General features: G+C 31.1%; 3 protein-coding genes across 4 annotated transcripts; all 3 read left to right on the forward strand.

The window, feature by feature from the left end:
* The first annotated feature begins 4875 nt into the window (after positions 1-4875).
* LOC106774811 (cysteine-rich receptor-like protein kinase 2) lies at positions 4876-7971 on the forward strand. The gene is made up of 8 exons (XM_014661844.2): positions 4876-5292; positions 5552-5940; positions 6058-6186; positions 6287-6414; positions 6567-6780; positions 6862-7093; positions 7184-7337; positions 7414-7971. Exons 1-8 carry the CDS (start codon positions 4913-4915, stop codon positions 7726-7728), a joined length of 1941 nt encoding a protein of 646 aa, XP_014517330.1. The 5' UTR covers positions 4876-4912; the 3' UTR covers positions 7729-7971.
* Positions 7972-13582: 5611 nt separating this feature from the next.
* LOC106774812 (cold-responsive protein kinase 1) lies at positions 13583-17052 on the forward strand. Its single transcript, XM_014661845.2, has 8 exons — positions 13583-13979; positions 14053-14447; positions 14652-14765; positions 15028-15155; positions 15482-15695; positions 15775-16003; positions 16108-16261; positions 16340-17052. The coding sequence occupies exons 1-8, from the start codon at positions 13594-13596 to the stop codon at positions 16640-16642; spliced, it is 1923 nt and encodes a 640-aa protein (XP_014517331.1). The 5' UTR covers positions 13583-13593; the 3' UTR covers positions 16643-17052.
* Positions 17053-22150: 5098 nt separating this feature from the next.
* On the forward strand, positions 22151-25699 carry LOC106774813 (cold-responsive protein kinase 1-like). 2 transcript variants are annotated; one of them, XM_022786956.1, is made up of 8 exons: positions 22151-22552; positions 22715-23106; positions 23896-24006; positions 24128-24255; positions 24388-24604; positions 24684-24915; positions 25009-25159; positions 25252-25699. In XM_022786956.1, the coding sequence occupies exons 1-8, from the start codon at positions 22179-22181 to the stop codon at positions 25552-25554; spliced, it is 1908 nt and encodes a 635-aa protein (XP_022642677.1). In that variant the 5' UTR covers positions 22151-22178; the 3' UTR covers positions 25555-25699. The 2 variants fall into 2 exon arrangements, with proteins under 2 accessions (XP_022642677.1, XP_014517332.1); XM_014661846.2 differs by having other exon boundaries at positions 24391-24604.
* The last annotated feature ends 1112 nt before the right edge of the window (positions 25700-26811 follow it).

Here is a 26811-nt window from a genome sequence, read left to right on the forward strand (position 1 = left end):
TTTTGAAATCTTTAACTTCATTATGCTTGATATTAAATATCGGTGCTTTGCATCCCATATAAGTTTAAATTGCTATTGTAATATCTTTTTATTGTTGGATAAACTTAAATTAGGATGTTTTTGTTATTTTATTAATTTCTTTTTTAGTCTTATTTTTTATTCTTGTAAATAGTTTTAACTTTACAGAGATTTAGTTTTTGTTATTGTTTAACTCTACAATACTGTATTCGAGCTCTTTGTTAGCAACAATTTTTCTGAATCTTCTTCTGTGTCTTTAGTAACGAGATTTGTCTTCTCCTTTATCTCGGTCTTACAATATTTTGAAATATGACCAAACTTGCTACAATTGTAGCACTTTGTTGACCTACATTCGTTTGCATAATGATCGTACTTGTCACACTTAAAACATTCCATTCTTGACTGATCTCCTTGGCCTTTTCCTTGTCCTCGGTCATGCCAATTCTGCTGATCAGTTTGATCTTCATTATCATTACCTCGGCCACGTCCACCTTGTCCTCGGCCTCCTCGCCCTCTTCCACCAGGACCTCAACTCTGAGTAATCCGAGATTTATTCCAATCAAACTGTACTTATAGTACTTAATCATCGGGTTCAACCTGATCATCCCAACTCCTTCTCCTTTGTTCGTGGGCTTTTAATGACCCAACAAGTTCATCCACTGTGAGAACCAACAAGTTTTTCGATTCTTCGATGGCGCACACGATACTTTTGAAATCTTTTGTAAAGGATCTCAAAATTTTTCCCACAACTCGGCTAGATGGCATTTGTTCTCCATTCCTATCGAGTTGGTTGGCCACATTCTCCACCCAAGTTATGTACTCGGTTATATGCTCTTTGGGCTCCATTTTCAACTGTTCAAACTCTCCTCTAAGAGCTTGTATTCAGACTTGTCTAACGCAGTTGTTACCTTTATACGCAACCTCCAATATGTTTTAGGCTTCCTTTATTGATTTGACATTCGCTTTTTTTTCGAATTCCGACTCTTTTACTGCATTGTAGAGAAAATACAATGCTTACCCATCTTTTGCACGTGTTTTCTTCAATGTTGCTATCCGTGCCACCGTTTGATGTTCGTCCGCATCAGGTTCAACGTACCCGTCTTCCACCATATCCAAACGTCTTGGGATCTCAATAATGCCTTCATCTGTAGGCACAATTATCATAATTGGTTTTTCTCGTCAATTATGGCACACTCATACCATTGACAACCTTTACCATCTCTCACAAAAAACAAATCAAGCACTCATTTTTTCTCTCATGTGTTTGACTCTCTCCCTTCTTTTTTTTCTCTCTCGGTACTCAGAGCATAAAGCTATGATACCATTGTTGGGAAAATCTCACTATACACACTCAGATATTTTTTTAAAATTGAGTCTTGTTATTCATTGATAATTGATGAGTTTTAAATAGTCGTGATACTTACAATATCACGGAAATAAAAATAAAATTTGAAAATAAAATATCAACTATCTTAAAAATAAAATCTGCTTATTCTATCATAAAATAATATTCTATCTAAATAAACAGAAAATCATAACTATCCATTCTTATTTTATCTCTATCAAATCAAACTAAATATTATTAGACCCAAAACTAATAAAATAAGATTTAAACAAAATTATTAATAAAATCCTAAAATTTAAGTTTATCCCAACACGAGAGATGCATGCACTTGGAGTTTGTGGATGAGGCCATAGACCCTAATGAGTATGATGCAGAAGAAGCAAAGAAAATTATAGAGATTGCGTTGTTATGCACTTAGGCATCAACTGCAACGAGGCAAACAATGTCTGAAGTAGTATTGCTACTGAAAAGTAAGAGCTTCCCAGACCACCTGCGACCAACTATGCCTGTGCTTGTTGTCTCCAGTTTGAAGTCTCGAGAAGACAATTCCAGGTTTGCCTCAACTACTGCTTCTTTATCTAATGCTACTGCCTCCATTTCTATGCCATCAGCTGTTGGCAACAAGAAGGCAAAAGTTGGCTACGTTTTGAAAAGAAACTCTTTCTTTTTTCTCTGCATATATCAAATAGCTGATACAAGTATTTATAGGCAAAGATTTGCCTCTTCACATGCCAGAGACAAATCAAAAGTTTTTGTCTTTTCAAATGCTAGAGCTAAATTATGGTGTCTGCCACCTAAAACCATTAATGATATTCTAGGGAATACTAAGCAACAATCATTAATGCTATCTAGGAATACTAAACAACAACCATTAATGCTATCTAGGAATACTAAGCAACAAGAAATAAAGTTTCTTAATTTAAGTTTTATAACATCAGCTCGATGAATGTAACAGACTAAAATGAACAATAAGAGGATTCATCTTTATTACATCAGTATGGTAGAAAATTTACTGAACTTCTTGTCTAAATCAGCAGGGTTTTAACTCTTTATGTTCACCATTTTGATCCATATTAGCAACGGAAAATGTATCTTTAAAAATTTTTGTTGACAACTTTTTTACAACCGTTTATGTGACAGTTTATGATTGATTCGTTTCAAATATACGAACTAATAAAATAGTGACATATAATCTTATGTCAAAAAATTGTTAAAATATTATTGTACCTTTGCAACAGTGAATTTACTGGTCTTCTTATGCACAAAGAAGGGTTTTGTGATGCAGGCACAAAGTAATATGTTTGGGATGTTTTACATCATTCTTATCACTATTGTTCTCCTTATAAAAATGGAAAAACTTCTTTTAACAACATTTTTTTAACAACTTTTTGACAACGCATACGTGGCAGCTTGTGATTGATCCGTTTTAAATATTTTTTAAACATAAATTCAAATAGACCAATAAAATGATGACACGTGTCCCGTTGTAAAAAAAGTTGTCAAAAAATGTTGTTAAAATATCATTGTCCTATAAAAATAGGGGTGTTTACGGAGATATTGTGGGGCTGCAGAAAGAAAAAGCTTACCTAAACATATATGTACCAGTCCAGCTGTAACGCCCCGGCAACTTACAGGGACTGCTGACTGCCCCCACACATCAACACGAGGCTTTCCAATGTGCTTTGTCCGCTTAACCATGGAGTTCTTATGAGTTAGGCTACCGAAAAGCAAATGCATTTGTTGATATGAGTAGTCAAATCAATTCCTTTAAGCTATCCTTCAACTGTATAGTCCCATACCTATACAATTTTCAGATCCCTCTCATTCCGGTGTATGTTCAATTCGTCCATGTGACACCCGGGCACTGATGAAGGCGAGGAGTGATCGCCGGTGCAAGAGGCATGGTGTAGGGGGCACGGACAAGGAGCGGCTCCTGGCAGGCTTCGAGTGGAAAGGGCACATGGACGAATCAAACATACACCGGAATGAGAGGGATCTGGAGACTGTATAGGTATGGGGACTATACAGTTGAAGGGTAGCTTAAAGGAATTGATTTGGCTACTNATATCAACAAATGCATTTGCTTTTCGGTAGCCTAACTCATAAGAACTCCATGGTTAAGCGTGCTTGCTTAACCTAGAGAAATTATGGGATGGGTGACCTTCCGGGAAGTTTTCTCGGAAAGTGTGTGAGTGAGGACAAAGCACACTGGAAAGCCTCGTGTTGATGTGTGGGGGCAGTCAGCAGTCCCTGTAAGTTGCCGGGACGTTACAAATGGTATCAGAGCCTAGCCTCTCCCTCTCCCAGTACGATGTGGTTCGAGGACGAACCAGACGGAAGCTGGTGGGCATGTGACACCCGGGCACTGATGAAGGCGGGGAGTGATCGCCGGTGCAAGAGGCATGGTGCAGGGGGCACGGACAAGGAGCGGCTCCTGGCAGGCTTCGAGTGGAAGGGGCACATGGACGAATCGAACATACACCGGAATGTATAGGTATGGGGACTATACAGTTGAAGGGTAGCTTAAAGGAATTGATTTGGTTACTCATATCAACAAATGCATTTGCTTTTCGGTAGCACTTTATAAGAACTCCATGGTTAAGCGTGCTTAGCCTAGAGAAATTATGGGATGAGTGACCTTCCGGGAACTTTTCTCGAAAAGTGTGTGAGTGAGGACAAAGCATAAAAGAATATTTATTTATTATTTTAAAAGTCAAATCCTTTTTAATTTAATTTAATTGCTCCTTAATTATATGCGTCTTTAAACATAGTTATTATTTAAATTAAATATTATTAATTTAAAATTATTAAATATAGTTGACGTTTTAGAGATTTATTTAATGATTTTATATAATGACACTGTTTAATAACTATTTAAAAATATATAAACGAAAAATTGAGTAATGTATTAGATACCGGTGGACACCAAATATTCTATTGATGGACAGTCTAATAGACACATATTCTATTGATTCACATGCAAACGTTCCTTTAATTAGCATGTTATCGCCATTCATTATGCCTTAAAAGTAGGACTTAAAAAATGCTTAATTAGCCTCTTTTGGAAGTTTCAAACCACACTGCATAAATCAAATTTATGCTTCATATTCAACTACAACTTTTCTTTTTCTTTTGTGTTAGAATTTTAAACCTTATTTAATTTCCATAAAAAGTTAGTAGAATTCATTTTTAGTGCATCATATTCGTTCTGCATGAAACCATTGCATCTCTGCTAAAAAAGGAAAAGTTTTAGAAATAGTGTATCTAACCACAAGATGAAAAGTAGAAATTATAAATTCTTATATTTGATATATACTTAATATTACAAATCTTACATGATATATATTATTTATTTTAGAACATGAAATTCTATTATGATTTTATTTTTAAAAATATTAAAGAATATATTTAAACTGTCTTTTTTGACCTGGTCTCTTAAACCTATAGTGTGATAATAAGAGTACGTAGGAAATGATGTCTAATAATTTCAATACATGTTTCGATCATTACAACATATATACCGATATAATAAGTTTGCGTGGGAAGAAAATGGCGGAAGTGAAGCTTGTAGGATTGAGCTTGTTGTGGTTGTGGTCATGGTGGAGCTTAGAGGGCGTAGAAGGAGACCCTCAACTCTTTCTACTAAAATGGGATTGCAGCGGATTCATTGCACCCAACTTATCCAACTTCAACAAAAACCTTGATGCAACTTTTGCAGATCTGCGAGATCAGGTCAGCAACCAAAGGAACCACTTTGCCACTGCACAAGCAACCACCGGATCAGATCCTGTCTATGCTATGTTTCAGTGCAGAAACTACCTCTCCGACACCGACTGCGCCACCTGCTTCACTGCCGCCGTCACCCAAATTCGCAACTGCTCCGCCGGAGTCAACGGTGCCCGTGTCGTTTATGACGGTTGCTTCCTCAGGTATATACAATTATTTGACATGGACTATTGAAAATGAATCACCAGAACTTAGTAATTAAAACACTGATTTTATTACATATGTATTTCTTAAATAAATAAAAATGTCATGTGATAATTTTATGCTGAAAAAAAGTGATAGTTGAAACATATATGTTATGAAGAGAAGAACAACGCGTAGGTCTGAAGTTGATGAGTTTATGAACTGGAAACAAAGTGACGAGTTTGATGTTTGATAGTTGAAATGTGTTTGACTGTTGAGGTACGAGAGCAACGACTTCTTCGACCAGATCTTTTCTCGCAGCAGCATACTGTGTGGAAATCAGACTGCAGATGGAAGCACTGATTTTGGCGCAGTTGGAGCACAAGTGCTGATAGATCTACGAATAGGAACACCCAAAATCAGAGGCTACTTTGCAGCTACCAAAACAAAAGTGGCTGGTGGTGCAATCTATGCCTTTGCACAATGTGCAGAAACTCTCTCACAAGACACTTGTTTGGATTGTTTGTCAATTGAAGAGAGCAGTGTACGAGGTTGTCTTCCCAGTACTGAAGGTAGAGCATTCGACCCCGGCTGCTTTATGAGATACTCAGAGACACCCTTCTTTGCTGATAACCAAACCATTGACATCACTCCCTTCTTAAAACAAGGTATAGCTCCATTTCATAGTTTTTAACAAGTTTTAACTCTGAAAAACACATTGCTAGTTATCTTGTATTGTTGGACTATCATTATGAATTGAGATCAGGTTCTTTTGTGTCTTAAAGGAGGAAGAGGTCCAAGCAAGAAGTGGATTCTTCTTGGTGGTTGTGTTGGAGGTGCACTTCTTGTTGTGATCCTTATTTCATTATTTCCCTGGCATAAGAGATCGCAGAGTCCCAAGAGAGTTCCCACAAGTAAGACTATTTGGAAAGTTTTTAAGTTATGTATAAAGAAAAATCATGCGTTACTTTATTTATGTATGAAGAAAAATCAAACTGATATTTTACTTGGCAGGTAACGTATTGGGAGCATCTGAGTTGAAAGGTGCAACCAAGTTCAAGTATAGTGAATTGAAAGCTGCAACAAGAAATTTTAGTGAGAAAAACATACTAGGAGAAGGAGGCTTTGGCGCTGTATACAAGGTAAACAAACATGAGTTGTTCAGAGCATTTCATTTGTCATTCTAAGATACTTTTTCTTTTTAATCTATCGTAAAGTTTTGTCAATTGAGTTCTTATATAAGCCTAAAAAAGCCAATATTAACTTAATTTTTTGTTCTGATGCTATTGGGTAGGGGACAATGAAGAATGGAAAAGTTGTTGCTGTAAAAAAATTATTTTCAGGAAATTCCAGCGAGATAGATGAAAATTTTGAAAGTGAAGTAACGCTTGTAAGTAATGTTCATCACAGAAATCTGGTTCGGCTTCTAGGTTGCTGCAGTAAAGGCCGAGAAAAAATCCTTGTTTATGAATACATGGCAAACAACAGTCTTGACAAATTCTTGTTTGGTAACTAACATATCAATTACAATTATTCTGTGCTAAGTTTTCCTTCTATAAATTTTTTGAGCATATAAAGTTGGAAGACAGGTAACAGAAAAGGTTCACTCAACTGGAAACAACGCTATGAAATAATTTTGGGCACAGCAAGGGGATTGGCCTATCTACATGAGGAATTTTATGTGTCTATCATACATAGAGATATTAAGAGTGGCAATGTCCTCTTGGATGAACAGCTTCAACCCAAAATTTCTGATTTTGGTTTGGTGAAGCTCCTACCAGGGGACCAATCCCATCTCAGAACAAAAGTTGCAGGAACATTGTAAGTAAAAATCAAATACCAATGACTTAGGTTGAAAGTTTTGAAGGTTAAAATGTGTGGAATAGTCTGATAATTTGTTAATATTATCAGGGGATACACAGCACCCGAGTATGTACTCCATGGTCAGTTATCAAAAAAGGCTGATACATACAGCTATGGAATTGTAGTACTTGAAATCATAAGTGGTCAGAGGTGTACTGATGTGAAGAGTGTTGATGGTAGCCATGAATACCTTCTTCGACGAGTAAGCGAATTAGCATAAGTATATGTTTGTTTTGATGCATATATATATGTCTATAAGTTGTTTTTTACTACAACAGGCATGGGACTTGTATGAGAAAGGCATGGAGTTGGAGTTGGTGGACAAAAGCTTAGGCCCTAATAGCTATGACATAGAAGAAGTGAAAAAAGTTATAGGCATTGCTTTGTTGTGCACTCAACCATCGGCTGGTATGAGACCAGCTATATCTGAAGTAGTGGTGCTGCTCAGCAGTAATGACTTTCTTGAGCGTATGAGACCTTCAATGCCTATCTTTATTGAATCGAATGGAAGAGCCTCAAGAGATATCTCTGCCTCGACTGCTTCCTCTGTGTCTAATGCCAGTGCTTCCCATTCTATAGTACCAGCTAGATGATCAATTATAGGATATCAAACAAAATTATTTTCCTGTTTGCTTTCAAGATGGGTACATTTATTTGTAAATCTAAGCTTTAATTGCTTCTTTGTCTCCAGTTTGGTTGAAGTGTGTCAAATTCGTCTCCTTTTTAGAAAGATGTCAATTTCGTCGTCATATAGAAAAAATTTGTGTCAATCAAGTCATCTCCGTTAAAAATCATTGCTTTCAAAACTCACTTTATCCACTGCAATATCAGGGATCGGACCCATGAAGTAGTTATTATTCAAAACTCACTTTAAGTTTTTAACACTGTTAGTTTGTATTTAATGGAGATGACTTGATTGACACAAATTTTTTCTATATGGGATGAAATTGACATTTTTCTAAAAGGAGAACGAATTTGACACACTCCAACCAAACTGGGAAGAAAAGAATCAATTAAACCTAAATTTAACTTCTTTTAAAGAATACTTCCTAAGATTTATTAATATTGCACATGATTATCTTAATTTTAACATAAAAGTATAATGACAGAACAATCTTTTACTACCGTGCAGATGTACAATGTAAATATTTACTATTAGAATAACATAGCTACTAATAACAGCACTAGTCATATTAATAATAATAGTGGGTAATGATAATGACAGTGATAAGTGGTAATAGTAGTAGTTTGGGTGGTACCAGGAGTAGTAGCATCCATAACATTATAATGATATATGGTAGTAATAGTGTAGGGGTTGTAATATTAGAAAGTGGAATGATATTTGGACAATATTTTTTAACAACGAGACACGTGTCATCATTTTATTAGTCTATTTAAATTTATGTTTAAAAAATATTTAAAACAGACTAATCACAACCTCTCACATATAAGTTATCAAAATATTATTAAAAAAGTTTTTGCTATTAGAAACCATAGTCATTGCGGTGGCAGAGGTAATGATAGCAGTAATAGTGCTGATAATAATAGTAGTAGTAGTTGTAATAATAATGGTGATGGCAAAAGTACGTAGTAGTGGTAGATAGTGATACTAGTAACAATACTATTAACATGACTAGTGTAAGGGTAAAATAGGTAAAATATTTGTTCTAGGTATAAGAAAAAGGGTTTTAATTTTTTTTACTATTTATATTTTTCTATTAAATTAATTATAAAATTATGTTTAAGGAAAAAAGACCTTTAAATTTTGTTAGTACTAATATATCTCTATTAAGTTAATTAAAATTTATGTCTAAGGAAAAAAAGGCTTCAAAATTTGTTTATTACTAATATATCTCTATTAAATTAATTATAACTTTATGTTTGAGAATAAAATTTAATTAAATTATTATCATTTTCATTGGTATTATAAATTATATTTAACGAGGTAAAACATTTTTTCAATAAATTATAATGTTGTTTAGGAAAAAGATAATGATTATAATCAACTTTGATTTTTATTTCATTCTTTTATGTTAACGTGACTTTTCTCATCCATTGATTCCACTTTAATATTTTGACATATTTCATTTCTTGAATTTCATTGTGTCTGTGTATATTTTTATCCTCGTTAGTATGTTTTTTTCTATTTATTATTTTTATTCTATTTGTTAAATTTATATTAGGATTATAAATGCATTTTTTTTGCCCGGTTTTGTCTTTGCTGTCTAAGTTATGATTCATATATACAGAGAAACAGTTTTATGATTCATATGAAATTATTAATTATTTTATGATTCATATGAAATTTTATATAAAATTCATATATATTTTAAGATATATCAGGAACCAGTTTAGAATCCAGAATGTAGGTTGGTTTCTATAACCACGTTGAAACTTCTACTGCTGAGCATAACGTGGCTTAATTGCATGTTAGCAGATTAATTATCATTGACTTTGTATTATTTGTCCGTGGGTTGTTATTAATTTTATATTAGTTGACCATAGTTATAGTATGAATAGATTATTTACGCGTTATTAATATCTAATCATAATAAAGTTATTTAATGAAGCTTTGAATATTTTTGTTATACGCAAAATGTAGAAGACGCCAAAGGAGAACACGGAGAGACCATCACGGAGGCATTCAATTTCCACTTCTGGTAATGCCAAGGTCAACCAATTTAATTAATCCAGCTTTTTTAATAACAATTAATTTCTACTCTATCCTACTTTCTTCATTTAACATTGTTAATTCAACTTATCTTCATATATATGTTATTTTAATTAATCCCGATTTTTACAGCAAATTTTTGTATTACATGTATGAGATATAAGTAATACTCATTTTTAAATTAGAGATGAAAACAATGTATATATTCATATCCATCACTTTTTTCATATACGTTCCTCTTTTCATACTTGTCTTTTGTGTTAAATTAATAAAATACCTTTAATTTATTATATAATCTAATAAACTTATATTAAATTTGTTGAAAAAAAACCTTAATAATATTATATTTTCTTTATAATAATTTTTATCTTTTTACAAACAAAAAAATAATTAATATTTGAATCAATTAAGAATCAGATACACGATATATTTTTATTCCTTGACAGGTTACGTTTCATAGTAATTAAAATGAGAATGAGATAAATTTTTATTTGGAAAATAAAATTATAATAATCAATCATATGTAACCATATTATAATATAAAATAGAGCACTAACTTTATGTATATCACATTCAGTCACAGGCACATATTCCGCTTGGTTGGCTTGTGACTTTTGAACAAAATATCATAACTTATTTAAATTAAACTTAACAGTCTCATGTTATCCTAGATTTGCACATGAGTGATCCATTATTCAAAAGTTAATTAGTTTATTAGTCAAATCGTAAACATGTTTAGCAGCCTATTTTTATTCATTCTTTCTTCCAGATCCAAACAATTACTCACTGTATAGTTGTAATGTCTACACAACAAAAATACTCAACTATTAAATATTCTTTTCCATCATATTTTTTGTTTAATCAAAATTAAATACTTAATCATTGTGCTGCCTTCAAGCTACTTGACTTAAGGCAAAACTTACTACAATTAGTCAAATTATATATATACATACATATATATATATATATATATATATATATATATATATATATATATATTAAACTTTGATAAAAAATAATTTTATTTAAAATTTTGATATAAATAATATTAAGTCAAATATTATTTGTATATACTTTCCTCTTCTAATTCAGGCATCTTCTCATGTTTAAAAAAATATTATTGATTAAAATTATTTATCATTTATGAAAGTGGTAAGAACATGTATGAAACTTGTGCCCAATAATTGTATGCATCATAGGAAAATCATCCCAAATTTTTTAAGCATATTTTTATGTGTTGACTACCCTTAATTTATGGATATTATTGCTATTCTTTATCAGATTATATGTAAATAAAGCAAATTCAGATCTAAGTTTTTTCCCAAAGTAGTAGACTTCATTCTCTTGTGGTCTATAGAATAATAAAATCATTGTCCTTGTTTTCCTCAGAGTACTTCTTTTTCTGGTCCTTTATTTAATAATGTTAAATTAAATCTCTAAATTATTATTTTAGTTTGAGTTTTAAAATGTGTTTTAAATTGAATTTTGGTATGTTGAGAAAAATATATACCTAAGTAAAATTTTTAAAACTGTTCAATAATTTATTGAAAAAGTTTTGTTCCTAAATATATGAATTCATATTTTATGATAATTAATTCCCATTTATAAATTTAATTCACTATTTTAATGATATATATAATCTCCTAACTATTTCTTTTTCTATTCAAAAGATGAAGTTCTTTTAGGAGCTCTCCTTATATGAAAATATTAAGTGCAGTGTTGGAAGAACTCACTTGTCCTTTTTAATATATTTTTTACTGCTAAAAAAGTTTTAAGAATTATTATAACTTGTTAATATTTATTTTATTTTTTAAATACTTTCAATTTTATTTTTAAATTTAATTCATAATGTTATTTTTCTTTTCATTTAAAATAATTCTCTTATAATATTTTTAATTAATTTTATTTATTTATTTATTAAGTATTTAAAATTTTTATATTTTTAATTATTTTTTTATTAATTAGATGACGTGTTAGTTTGCTCACATAAATTTGATATATAAATTTAATTCAGTTTGCTTAATGATGCATTTCATCTCTTACGTATTTTTTTTCTGTTCATTTTACTTAATTCTTGATATATAAATAAATGTAAAGTTATGTGGTTAATATAAATTGATATTTTACTCTTAATATAAACGATATGTTAATTTTATTGTTTTTTATTTAAAATGTGTTGGATAACAAGTTTGTCATATTTTTTTCATGACTTTCACATCATTACCGACAACGATCAATATATTATTATCGTCATCAACATCGACATAAGTGTGTAGTTTGTCATGCTCTAAAAATATTTCATATCATTACCATCTATATCTATAAGGATAGTCATTGTCACTATCAATATTTATCATTTTACATTAATCGTAATAACTAAAATATTATTTTATAATAATTATAAAATTTCATATTTTTTAACACATGAATAAAAACTAAGCAAAATGATAGGTAAAAATATACTTATATCACCTAACTTAATTATAAAAAAAATAAACAATAGAAAATCAATTAAAAACTTAAATACAAATATATAAATTTATGTGTTAGATATATTATTATTATTTTATATTTTTCTTTTATTTTTTGTTAATTTATTATTGTTATTTATTTGTATTTTAGATTTGGTTCATATTTATTCTATAAATATACTTAAGAGAGATTAATTTCATACATAATTTTCGCTATATTCAACATAATTTTTACTATATTTAACATTATGAAAGACTTAAAACTTAATTAAAAAATAATTTAATTATCTACTAAAATATTTATTTATTTGTTATGAATTATTATAATATATGTATATATTAGCGATATCTTTATTTTAAATTTTGATTATATAATAAAAAACTAGAACTGTCAAAACGAGTAATCTTGCTCGATCCACCACGAGTTGATCACTTAGTGAGTCAATCCAACCCGGTTCATTTATTAGCGAGTCAGAAAAATCAGAATCAGGCTCGACCCACCACGGGTTGGTGGACAAACGGATTGACTAACTAGCCAATTTAATTACAAAAAATTATAAACTTTAAAACATACAAAAAAAACCTGCTCTTTGAATAATTGCAGTGGAGAAGTGAGAGTGACAGCACCATAAATGAGAGAGCAATCTCTGTGAGAGTGATTTAAGAGATTATTTTATTTTTTAGGGTTTCATAAATAAAATAATAAATTAAACAAATAAAATTAGGTAGGTGTGTTGGTGGGTCAACCCGGCCCACCAGAGGTTCAACCCACATGAGCCGAGTTTAAATGAGCCGGGTTTAAATCTGACCTGCATAAAAAAAAATTCAATTTTTGCAAACCCGACCCGACCCGAACCCGTGGTGAACCGAATTCGCTTCCAGGTTGTGACCCATTTTCACGACTCTATTAAAAGCTATCAATGATATTTTAACATCCCATTTTCAAATACGTAATTAATTATAGTGCTTTTTTTCTCCATAAAATGACATTGAATAACAAATAATTCTCTCTTTAATCATTTCTCACCACGTGTCAAGTGGATTGTGAATTTCCAAATATATTACTTTATAAAAATAATTATTTATCTTATGAACTCTGACATGTTAACAAACAATTTTTTGACATTAGGTTATATTTGATTATTTTGTTGGTATGTATAAATTTATTGGACCAATCCACGTAAACGTTCCTAAGAAAATCGTTAAAAAAACATTTTTCTTATCTTATTACACATGCGAACGTTTAACCTTTTTCCATATATTGGGCAAATCCCAGTTCCTATACAGCAAAACACATCTCTCAAACTAAACACAAAATGAAGAAAATGTTAGGACTACTGAAGCTATTGGCCTTAGCTTTGATATGGTGGAGCAGTAGTGTTGAACATGCAGATGCAGCAACACTGAAAACACGTCTAATAAACACAGGGTGCAGCCCATTCAACGCTTCCAACGCGCGCAGCTTCTTAGCAAATGTCAATGATTCATTTTCAGAGATGAGAGCAGAAATTAGCAACCAAAGCAAACTCTTTGGCACATCACAGAAATCAAGGTCAGGGACCCTCACATATACAATGTTTCAATGCAGAAACTATCTCTCCAAAAATGATTGTATGTCTTGCTTCGACACTGCCTCCACCCAAATCCGCAACTGCTCCAAAGCCAATGGCGCCAGAGTTATCTACAACGATTGCTTCCTCAGGTATCTGTCTATTCACCAAATATATTTAAATTCACTTTGATTTTGCTGTTTCAAATTCTCAAAATCTGACAAGGTACGAGAGCGAGAGGTTCTACCAACAGACCAATGAACTTGGCAGTGGGGTAACGTGTGGGAACACCAGTTTAAAAACCACTCGTGATTTTAAAGTAATTGGACAACAAGCACTCACGGAGATTCAAACAGCAACACCTAAAACTAAAGGGTTTTATGCAGCTACCAAGACACGGGTGGATGATGGTTCTTCAATTTATGCCATTGCACAGTGCGTTGAAACTGCCGCAGAAAGTGATTGTTTGAAATGCATGCAAGTTGCATACAACAACTTACAGAGTTGCCTTCCCAACACAGATGGTACAGCATATGATGCAGGCTGTTTTATGAGATACTCCACCACACCTTTCTTTGCTGCTAATCAAACCATTGATATTCGATCCTACTTAAAACAAGGTACTTTCTATAAATATAGCAATTTATTCCTTTAAAAAGATTGTTGATTTTTATCCTTGTAAGAAGAATTAAACATCATAGCATATACATTTTAACAAACACTCCCATATATATGACATGTGACATGACGTATTTAGATATGAAAGTCACCTTACTACTGATAAGAACATTTCTTTAATTCATAAACATTACTATGCATTGCAGGAAGTTCAGGAAAGAAGTGGGGAATTATAGGTGGTGTTGTAGGAGGTTTTGTTCTCCTCCTAATTCTGTTGTTTGTCTGGAGGATGTCTAGAAAAAGAAACAAGATTCACAGAGGTATGTAAATGTGGAAAGTTTTCACTTGGTATAAATTAGTTCCTGCTTAATGCTTTTTTTCAAATAGAAATAATGACAATCAGTACAAGAAAACAGTTTACCCAAAGCAGTATCAGATCGCGTTTTGTTTAATCTTCGACAATTTTTTTGCATTTGATATAGTTTACTCACAACCCTTTTATTTGTTATTATCAATTATTTTATTCTGAAAAGTCGTTTCTATATCATTTATTTCAAAATCTAAACTTGTGTTCCGTAGCAGGTGACATATTGGGAGCAACTGAGTTAAGAGGACCAGTTAACTACAAATATAATGATTTGAAAGCTGCAACTAAAAATTTCAGTGCTGAAAATAAACTTGGAGAAGGAGGTTTTGGTGCTGTATACAAGGTAAATTTATGTTGTGTATATTTTAATAACATAATTGCAAGCATGTTAAAGAAAATGATTAATGTGTAAGATTTTTGTAAAAGCTGTCAAAATATTCTCTTTTATTTGAAGTTTTTGTTTATGTTTCCAATTAATAAACAAATACTCATTTTCCTAATGCCCTTTACAAGTTTTTGAAAGTATACAATAAAAATTTGGATAATTTTTTAAAATAAATTACAAAAAGAAAGAAAAAAGTCTTCAAAAAATAAATATTAAAACAAACAGTAAGATTTCCAAAACTGAAGATCTCTTTCACTGATTTACCAATCATATATTTGCTATAGGGTACTCTTAAAAATGGAAAAATTGTTGCCATAAAGAAATTAGTGTTGGGAAAATCAAGCAAGATGGAGGATGATTTTGAAGGTGAAGTGAAACTTATAAGCAATGTTCATCATCGGAATCTCGTTAGACTTCTTGGTTGCTGCAGTAAAGGGGAAGAAAGAATTCTGGTATACGAGTACATGGCAAATAGTAGCCTTGACAGATTCTTATTTGGTAAATCATCTTAACCTCTAGCAGAAATATTTGAAAACATTTATTATCAACAGTGCATGATATAAACTCAAAACAACAGGTGCTAAAGGTTCCCTCAATTGGCAACAACGTTATGATATAATTTTGGGCACAGAAAGAGGACTAGCATATTTACATGAAGAGTTCCATGTGTCCATCATTCATAGAGATATAAAGACAGGCAATATCTTGCTAGATGATGATCTTCAACCCAAAATTGCTGATTTTGGTTTGGCAAGGCTTCTGCCAGGGGATCGTTCTCATCTCAGCACAAAATTTGCAGGAACATTGTAAGTTAAAACAATTGCGTTTACTCGAATTTTTTGATAATTTGACCATGTCACATGTCACATGTCACATTTTAATACTGTGGATTATGTGATGCACTTGTCAGGGGATACACAGCACCGGAGTATGCAATGCACGGTCAATTATCAGAGAAGGCTGATACCTACAGCTATGGTATTGTAGTTCTAGAAATTATAAGTGGTCAAAAGAGTACTGATGTGAAGAATGAGGAGGAATGTCGTGAATACCTTCTTCAACGAGTAAGCAAAGTTCCTATGTTGTTGGTTTTCTGATGATGTTTTACTATGAGAATGAGACATTTGATTTTCACTTTACAGGCTTGGAAACTGTATGAGAGAGGCCTGCAGCTTGAGCTTGTGGACGAGGCCATAGACCCTAATGAGTATGATGCAGAAGAAGTAAAGAAAATCATAGAAATTGCGTTGTTGTGCACTCAGGCATCTGCAGCAAGTAGGCCAACAATGTCTGAAGTAGTAGTGCTACTCAAAAGCAAGAGCTTAATGGAGCACATGCGACCAACTATGCCTGTGTTTGTTGACACCAATATGATAAATAGGGAAGGAAACTCTGCTAGTTCATCTAATGCCACTGTCTCCGTTTCTGTTCTATCAGCTCGATGATTATGAGAATTTGATCACTTTGAACCAAATAAGTTACAAGAATAAATTAGACTAAAGCTTTGGATAATAACTTTTCATCATGTGTACGTTTTGAGAAGTTTATCTAAACAGTAGTGTTATATATGAATGTAACTGTTGATTTAAGAGTAGTTTATCAGTGATATTGTCCACGTGTAATGCTATCTATATATTTTCTAGTTTCCTAGATATCGATTAATTTAATAATGTAATGCAAGTGTCAGTTTAATTGATTCCTCTTTGTTGGTTAATTTTTCTCAGAATGTAATTTTTATTTATTTGCTTTTCAATTCATACTAATCAATCATTTGATGACAATTCCATTATTAGTTTATCCCAAATTCTTTATATGTTCCTCCACGTTCTAACATCCCCAAATACGAAGGATCTTACCACCCAGCTACCCACCTTTTCAGAAAAACCTATGACTCTATATAATATTCATTCTTACAAGTTTTTCAAGCATAGTCCAAGGTTGAAACACCACTGAGTATAGACAAGACAACTGGCCAATAAGTTGCTTAGAACCGAAAAGTATACGAGTGTAATATTGATTTCCATATCTCCTTAAAGATAGGCAGGTGAGAATTTTGTATTTGTATGTAGTTGTTTGTTGAGAACCTATCTTTTCAATTTACATGTGTAAAAAGGGTTTGAGTTTCCCAAACACTTTATTATTAAAACATAATTCCGGACCAATCACAAACTACTATTGTTAGAAAGTGGGTTTAATCTAGCTCAACTCCACAAAACGGTCTTGTAAGGTGAGATTTACACCTTTCAACACACCCCCTTCACGCTGAGGTATAGACATCTCGTGCGTGATAGTAAAAATTGGGTAGTCCAATAGCGGCCCGACAACGGGTGGAAATAGAAATGCCCACTTAGAACTCGCTAGAATAAGCTTTAACGATGACTCTGATACCATGTTAGAAAGTGGGTTTAAACCTAACTCAACCCCACAAAACTGACTTGTAAGATGAGGTTTGCACCTCACTTGAATATTATAAATTGGCCTTACCTCTAATCAATGTGAGACTTCCAACAACTATTTGTTAAAATATTGTAAAGAAAGTTATTAAAAAGAACTTTTTCCTAATTCTTTTTGCCTATAACAAAGAAAAACATATGGTAATTCGTTTTATCCTCTCTTTTATACCATTCTCACATTTGGAATTGAACTTGTTGATGACCTCCTTTTGACATAAATCTTTCCTTTTCATTTGACATATATGAACACTATACTAACATTTGATATACACACAACTATAAAATATATTCTTTTCAGCTAATACTTTCATATTCCATAGTATTTTAAAAGCTATCTCTATACTTTTCCTATCCCATCAACTGTTCCTTTCATAAATCTCACTCCAAATGAAAAACTTGCCCTTATTTTCTCTTCCATATTACTTTGTAAATTTCATAAGATTGAACAGTTCCATCAACACTATGGTATGGGTTGCAGGTTTTACAGAATGTTTGAGATTCTTCTCCCACTTTAAAAATAAAAAGTTAGGTTGCAAAAAGATTATAAAGTAGAAGAGAGATGATGGATGGAGGAGACAGTTTCTAGTTGTGTCCATAACGTGGCTTAGGCTGTGCAACCAATATCTATCTACATGTCTGCATAATTTAATCTGCACATAACCTAAATTCTAGAATGTAACAGAATATAATACACCATTGACTTTCTATCGTATTCACAGCCAACACTTCAGCTTTTCTTTTTAAACACAATATCAGCATTGCTGCTGCCCCGTCGCCAAGAATTACTTATAAGCTTAGCTTTAGCAAAAAGCATCCATATTAAACTTCATTTTTTTCTGTCAGGATTAATGGACAAAAAAATTATACACAGTAAGAAATATTTAGGGTTTTACAACTTTACAAAACTTACTCTAAAAAGGATTAAACACATAGAAAAAGAAAACTCAACTTAGAGAACTAATCCATATTTGGATATTAACACATAGGTACATAAATAAACAAGTTATTTCTGAATTTGGGTCACACAAAGTACAAATAAAACTTAATTAAGTTCATAGTATAGCTTATAATTGAATATTTTGATATAAATCCTTGATAAAAAGTAATCTTAGAATGTTAAAATAATTTTTTATTTTTGTCTAAGTAATTTTTTTTTGTTTAATTTTATTGTAACTAAATGACGTGATTATTTATTTTCAGCTAGTCGATCAATTTTTTATTCTTTTTTCTTTTTACTAGTTTTCAATCTGTTTTTGAAGAAAGAGAAAGTTAATTCATCGATAAATTAGAAGAGATTGAAGTGATTTAAAAATGGAAAGAAAGAAATAATAATCACATCGTTTTATTAAAAAAATAAAATAAAAATTAAACCTATATAAAACTTAACAAAAGAAAATGCATTTAAAAAATACTAATTGTTGCAAACTTTAATTATAAGAAATCTAAGTCAATTGGTTGCATAGCTTTTGAGTTCTAACGAATATCTGGTATATATTTAATTGGTTTCATTCTTATGAACAGAATTAAATATCCCTAGATGGAAACATTTTTACATTTTTTTTTCTTTGATTTTCCTTCTAATATGCTGAAACCATACTTCAATTGCTATAACAATAATTTTAAAATTAAGGTCATGCCACATGGTACTCTTAAAAGCAAGGCTAGCTTGTTAATGTGATGAACAGATCAGCCTAAAAATGAAAAAGACTTTCAACACATAATAGTTTATTTCTAAACATAATAGTTATTTTACTCAACAAATAGTTTAGAAGTCAATTCTTAAACAGCCGCCTATTTTTATTGATGATTTGGAGATCCAACTAAATTATTAAAGTATAAAATTGTTATTTAACAAAAGTATTAAATATTAAGGGTATTTTTCATCATTAATACAGTTTTGTTTGATAATAATTAGGATTTTAGCTTGTGCAATCTATATGATATATGCTTATTTTCAATAATATAAAAAAAATATTTGTTAATATATAATTTATATTACAATTAAATTTTGTAATGAATATTTTTTTAATATGTAAATCGAATTTAACTATCGAATAACCGAATTCAAAAGAAATAATAACGGCTAAACAACAATCAAATAGTGATTGAAATTAATTCACCTAACACTCTATTAATTAGTGAAAACATTAAATTTCATCATTAATTAGTGCAAAATTATTATTTTTTTATTAAAGATAATATAGAGAACATATACAAATAAAATAGAATACGAATATATATATATATATATATATATATATATATATATATATATATATATATATATATATGGATTTGCTAACACGCAGTTGGTACATTTTAGCAATGAATACCGGATTTTAATAGACAAAAATATCCTTATATATCATAGATTCTGAGTTTTAAAGTTAAGGGTATTTTAATAATTTTCATTCTCAAAACTAAAAAAAAAAAATACTCAAACCCTTACTCACCTCTCTCAACCATTTTTCTTTCATCTCTCTTTGCTCCAACCTTTTCTCTCTCCTTCCTATAGCCCTAATTGAAAAAATAAAAAACACTTGTTTAACCATAATTCACCTTCCTCACTTATCCAATTTATTAATTTGTTACTCTTGCTCTGTTCTTTAATTTGTTTTCTACTTTGATAACAAAATAACGATTTTTAATTTATTATAAACTAGTTTTAGTTTTTAGAGAAACTTATTTTATTTTATTTTTCTAATTTTCTTCTCTTAATAAAGGTGTTTATAAAGAAGTTCATGCAAACAAGTCTAATGTTAAAAAACAACAAATACATAAATTATTCTTTGAAGTACCTCGATTCTAGCATAGTATTACAGAAAAAGGGGTGTTGTAAGATCATTCATTGTATCTTAATATGTTTATTTATTATTATTAATTTTGTATTACATGAAATTACTTATTTCAATTTCATGTAAACTACTCACACTAAATGATAAAAAAAAACAAATGTTGTTCAACGCAGTTATGGTAGCTAGAAATGCACCCTTTATACACCGACCAGAATAATCCATCTGCAGTGACACCACTGACAGCCATGTTTTGCTGCTTCCAATAAGAAGAAGATTTTGCTATGAGTGTTTAACTATGCATAAACTTTATATCAATTTTTTTTTAATTTTAACATTTATCATTAAAAAAATATAATGAAATGTGGTGTAGATGTGCAAATGATGCATGAAAATTCTGTGATTTATAAAGGTTTTATTTATCGTGATTTAATTTAAAATTGAAATTTAATAATGATAAGAAGGGAAAATATATAACAACCTCCAATCAAAAATCAACATCATCCATTATTTTGTTATTAAAGTGAAAACAAATGAACGAACAAAGTAAGAGCAACAAATTACGGTGTCGTGGGTTGCTGTGTGTGTGGTGAGTGGTGAGGGAGAGTATGGAGATGAGAGAGAAACAAATTAGATGAACGAGGAATGTGGACTAGAGTTAGACAAGTGTTTCTGATTTTTTTTTTTAATTGGGACTAGATTAAGATGACAGAGAAGGTTAGAGTGAGAAAGATGAAAGAGAAAGGATTGAAAGGAATGAGAGAGGCGGGTAAAGTTTTAGGGGTTTTTTTTTTTTTTAGTTTTAAAAATGAAAATTATTAAAATACCCTTAACCTTAAAACTTAGAATCTATGATATATAAAGATATTTTTGTGTACTAAAACCCGATATACATTATTAAAATGTACTAACTGAAAAAATAGCGTATTCTTTTTTAAGAGTAAGGAGACATACATTTCAACCATATATATTCCAAAATTTTTAGGAAACAATTTCGTTAAGTTTTGAAAACTTACAATATACTAATCACATTCCAACCATCATTATATATCTCCTCAGTTTTTTTTATCAACATAAATGGCATATATTATATTAAAAATATTTGTGCTACAACCCTATATATAAACAAAAACTAAATAAATATATCCACACGATGCAAACACTAGCTGCTCTGGTCATTACCCCTCCAGTTCAGCATACAAACACTGTTGAATTCCATCAATACCTACTCCAAATCATATCTGATTTGTCTATTTGTTTATTTTCTGAGTTTTTATTATCAAGAACGTGTCCATATATATATATATATATATATATATATGAGCCGTTAATTGATTGAAATGTATTTATTTAAAAAGTCATTAAAAAATAAAGTGACATAAAAATGATGTGAACATATTTTACTTACAAATACAATTACAGAAAAGCGTGTAGCTGTGACGATAACAGGATAATGATTTCCAGAATACAGAAGTAAACGCAACATTTTATAAGCATCATTATGAGCATTGACTTCGTTTAATTGTTGCAATCATTGTTCATTAATTGGTACGGGCAATAATACCCTACATAAAAATTCAGACATAAACTGTGTTAGAAACAAATAATATGTAGCAGACTCTTATAAAAGCTAACAAAACATACTGCCCTTGTTAATTCCACATAGTTTACTCTTTCATCACAGTTCCTATTACAAACATATACACTTCATTATCTCTCAAACACATACATATACGATGCTGCAACTTAAGGTTGTGGCCTTGATTTTGATATGGTGGAGCAGTAATTCTGTTGAAGATGCAGTTGCAGCCCCAGATGCACATTTAGTAAACATAGGGTGCAGCTCGTTCAATGCTTCCGATTTGCGTAGCTTCTTTGCAAATATCAATGAATCCTTTTCAGACATGAGAGAAGAGATTACGAATCAAAGCAAGCACTTTGGCACAGTACAGAAAGCAAGAGGACAAGTGCTCACATACGCTATGTTTCAGTGCAGAAACTACCTTTCCAAAAATGACTGTCTTTCTTGCTTCAACACTGCCACCACCCAGATCCGCAACTGCTCCAACGGCAACGGTGCCAGAGTCATCTACGACGGCTGTTTCCTCAGGTAAAATCTATCTCTGTAAGATGAGATTTGAAATCACTTAAATTCACCTTATTTTTAGTCAACATATCCAACAGAAATGTATATTCACATTAAGTGGCTATTAAGAATATTGAGCTAGTTTAATTATTTACTTGATTTTGATTTTGATGTTTTCAAATGTAGATATGAGAGTAACAGGTTCTACGATCAGACCAACGAAATTGGCAGTGGGGTATCATGTGGGAACATAAGTTCAACTGTCACTGATTTTAAAGCAGCTGGACAACAAGCCCTAATGGACCTCCAAACAGCAGTACCCAAAACTAGAGATTTTTATGCAGCTACGAAGACACTGGTGGCTGGTGGTAGTGCAGTTTATGCTGTTGCACAGTGTGTTGAAACTGCCACTGAGATTAATTGTCAGAATTGCATGCAAGTTGGATACAACAACTTACAAAGTTGTCTTCCCAACACAGAGGGTAGAGCCTATGATGCTGGCTGTTTCATGAGATACTCCACCACACCTTTCTTTGCTGATAATCAGACTACTAATATTGCACCCTATTTGAAAAAAGGTAGAATTGCAGTAATTACCTTTTAATCAGTGTATATTTAGATTAGAATGACTTGTTTAAATATTTATATAGTTTTTAAAACATTTTTCTATTTTAATAAATAATTATAAAGTAATATGGTTTTATTTCCAACTAAATATTGCAGATTCAATTTTACACCCATTATAAAATTGTTAATTCTACGTTTTATTTTTAATTTTTATAATTTGAAGCTCACTAATTAAATTATGCAGTTTTAATTTATTTGCCAACCCAAACATATTTAATAGAAAATTAAGCTGGCATGATGTGTAAAGTCATGCATGTGTTGATGTGAGAGTTAAGTTATTCTCTAGCCTCCATTAATTATTGAAGTTGGGTTAGCAAATACTTCAAAATTACACAATTGAAATAATAAAAATCAAATATAAATATATAATTAGAAGAAAAAAATTGTAAAATAGTACCAAAAAAAATATAAGTGCAATTAATTCTTTATTTTTTAAACCATCCCTAATTAACATCATTGTGTGTGGTTGTTATAACTTTCTTAATTTATAAAAACTAAGCTAGGAAAAATAAAATTGCAAGATCAAAATTAATTTACCACATCTGAAGGAAATTTTAAATAACTATATATAAAAAATATCAATTATATATTTTTCCTTTATATTCTATAGATTTTATATCATTTTTATTTTATAATAGTTTAAAAAAAGAATAAAACAAAAAATATGTCTATAATTTTTGTATGCAAGCCTCTACATACCTGAGTTGGAACATGATGTGAATTTCATTATTGCATTGCAGGAAATTCAAGAAAGAAATGGGAAATAATAGGTGGTGCTACTGGAGGTGTTGTTCTTCTTCTTTTGTTGTTTGGCTGGAGAATGTCAAGAAAAAGAAACCAGATTCCCAGAGGTAATTAAGCAAATGATGAAAGCATTAATGTTTGGCACTAAAACTCAGAACATTGTAATGAGAAAAAGGTTTTGTTCATCCAAAATATAACTCCACAATTAAAATTTTCTCTATTTTGCAGGTGATATATTGGGAGCGACTGAGTTGAAAGGTCCAGTTAAATACAAGTATAATGATTTGAAAGCAGCAACGAAAAATTTCAGTGCTGAAAACAAACTTGGAGAAGGAGGTTTTGGTGATGTATACAAGGTAAATTTATGCTGTATTTTTCAACCTTCTCATAAAAACTTTGTTTATGAAAAGAAAAATATGCTAGCTGAGAAATATCTAAAACCAGAAGAGAAAACACTTTCCCTTTTGAGTCATAGAAACTATTTTCAACAGGGTACTCTGAAAAATGGAAAAGTTGTTGCTGTAAAAAAGCTAGTTTTGGGGAAATCAAGCAACATGGAGGATAATTTTGAAGGGGAAGTGAAGCTTATAAGCAATGTTCATCACAGAAATCTCGTTAGGCTTCTTGGTTACTGCAGCAAAAGCCAAGAAAGAATCTTAGTTTATGAATACATGGCAAATAAAAGTCTTGATAAATTCTTATTCGGTACAAACTCATCTCAACCACTCTCAGATTCCATTTATATTTCCTCTCTTTTCAACAATCTTACTTTTGAAACAAGCAGGTAACAAAAAGGGTTCCCTCAATTGGAAACAACGCTATGATATAATATTAGGCACAGCAAGAGGACTGGCATATCTGCATGAAGAGTTCCACGTCTCCATCATACATAGAGATATCAAGACTGCTAACATCCTTCTAGATGATGTTTTTCAGCCCAAAATTGCTGATTTTGGGTTGGCAAGGCTTCTCCCAGATGATCGTTCTCATCTTAGCACAAAATTTGCAGGAACTTTGTAAGTAAAAACCATTGCTTTCACTTTACATTTACTTGCATGAAGTCGTAGCAGAAGAGAGTGTTCTTATATTTTATGGACTGCACTTGTCAGAGGCTACACAGCACCTGAGTATGCAATGCATGGTCAATTATCAGAGAAGGCTGATACCTACAGCTATGGTATTGTAGTGCTAGAAATAGTAAGTGGCCAAAAGAGTACAGATATGAAGAATGATGAGGATGGTGAATACCTTCTTCGACGAGTAAGCAATATATAGTTCCTACATTGAACATTTTTTCATGTCATTTGAGGAAGTGATTATGAATTATATAAGGTTTGGTTTTGACATAACAGGCATGGAAACAGCATGAGAGAGGCATGTACTTGGACCTGGTAGACAAGGCAATAGACCCTAATGAATATGACGTAGAAGAAGTGAAAAAAATCATAGAAATTGCTTTGTTATGCACTCAGGCTTCTGCTTCAACGAGGCCAACAATGACGGAAGTGGTAATGCTACTGAAAAGCAAGAGCTTATTGGAGCACCTGCGACCAACTATGCCTGTGTTTGTTGAAACAAATATGATCCCTCGGGAAGGCAACTCTACCAGTTCATCTAATGCTACTGCCTCCATTTCTGTTCTCTCAGCTCGATGATTAAGTTTGAATCAATGCATCAAAGGGTCGTCATTACCTTAACCAATAAAGTTTATCATATTAAAATATATAGATATAATTGTTCACCATTCTACGTCTTCTGATCTGTCCTTCTGCATATTTTCTAAGTGTAGGTGCAGTTTCACATCCCAAGTTGTATATCTAAGGTTTAAAAATGCATGAAATTCTGCATAGTCCAATCATTCTACCAGTTTCACGTAGTCCAATAACATATCCATTAGTAAATTCTGCATGTATATAAAGCATTCATATATATTTTCCATTGGGATAATTGATATTTTGAGAATACTTTTCAACAACATTTTTTACAATCGAACACGTATCATTACATTATTAGTCTATTTGAATTTACGTTTTAAAAAATATTTAAAACGGATCAATCACAAGTTATCACACATGTGTTCTCAAAAAGTTATTTAAAAAGTGTTGTTAAAAAAAGTTTTTCTTTTCCATTCATCCCTTTGAATTATCCCTTTGAATTATAACCTTCATTTAAGCATCCAAATGATAACCTATTATTATTAAAAAAAGCATGATAAAAAATATCAAAGTAAAGTAAATTCATTGAATTATAAAGCTCCTATTTCTAGTGGTTTATTACACATCACAAATAATAAATTGCCAACAAAAAAAATGGTTTTTATTTATAGTGATTAGCTTTGAATGTAAAATTATTTTTTCCATAAACGTTTTTTATTCCCCAAATAATTTATTTGAAAGATCTAAATTTTCCAACAAAAAAAAAGTAACATAATATATTCATAAAATTTAGAAAACTGAATATCGGGTTAACCTTATATTTCAAAAAATTAAAAGCACAATTAAGGCAATTAATATATGCAAAAAAATAAAATATAAACCTTAACCAATTTATCTAAACCCTAAAAAAATCATTCCTTACGTAAATTATCTCTTATATACATATATACAATGTCAAGTTGTAATTTACGGCATTTTGTATTTAATTAATCAATGTATATATTTATTTACTTGGGAATGAGTTCCTTCATTAATTAGTTATTTAAATGTTTTTCTTACAATGTTCATGATAGGGATCGATATTTTCTTGATGTTTTACCGAAAAGGTGTATAGAAAATTGGTGACATCGACGTGCTCCTAAATAGAAAGATGGCTAAGACTATTCAACACATCTCTTCATATATATATATATATATATATATATATATATATATATATATATATATATATATATATATATATATATATATATATAT

The sequence above is a fragment of the Vigna radiata genome, chromosome 10 (assembly GCF_000741045.1).
Source record: "Vigna radiata var. radiata cultivar VC1973A chromosome 10, Vradiata_ver6, whole genome shotgun sequence".
In the NCBI taxonomy this organism is placed as follows: Eukaryota; Viridiplantae; Streptophyta; class Magnoliopsida; order Fabales; family Fabaceae; genus Vigna; species Vigna radiata.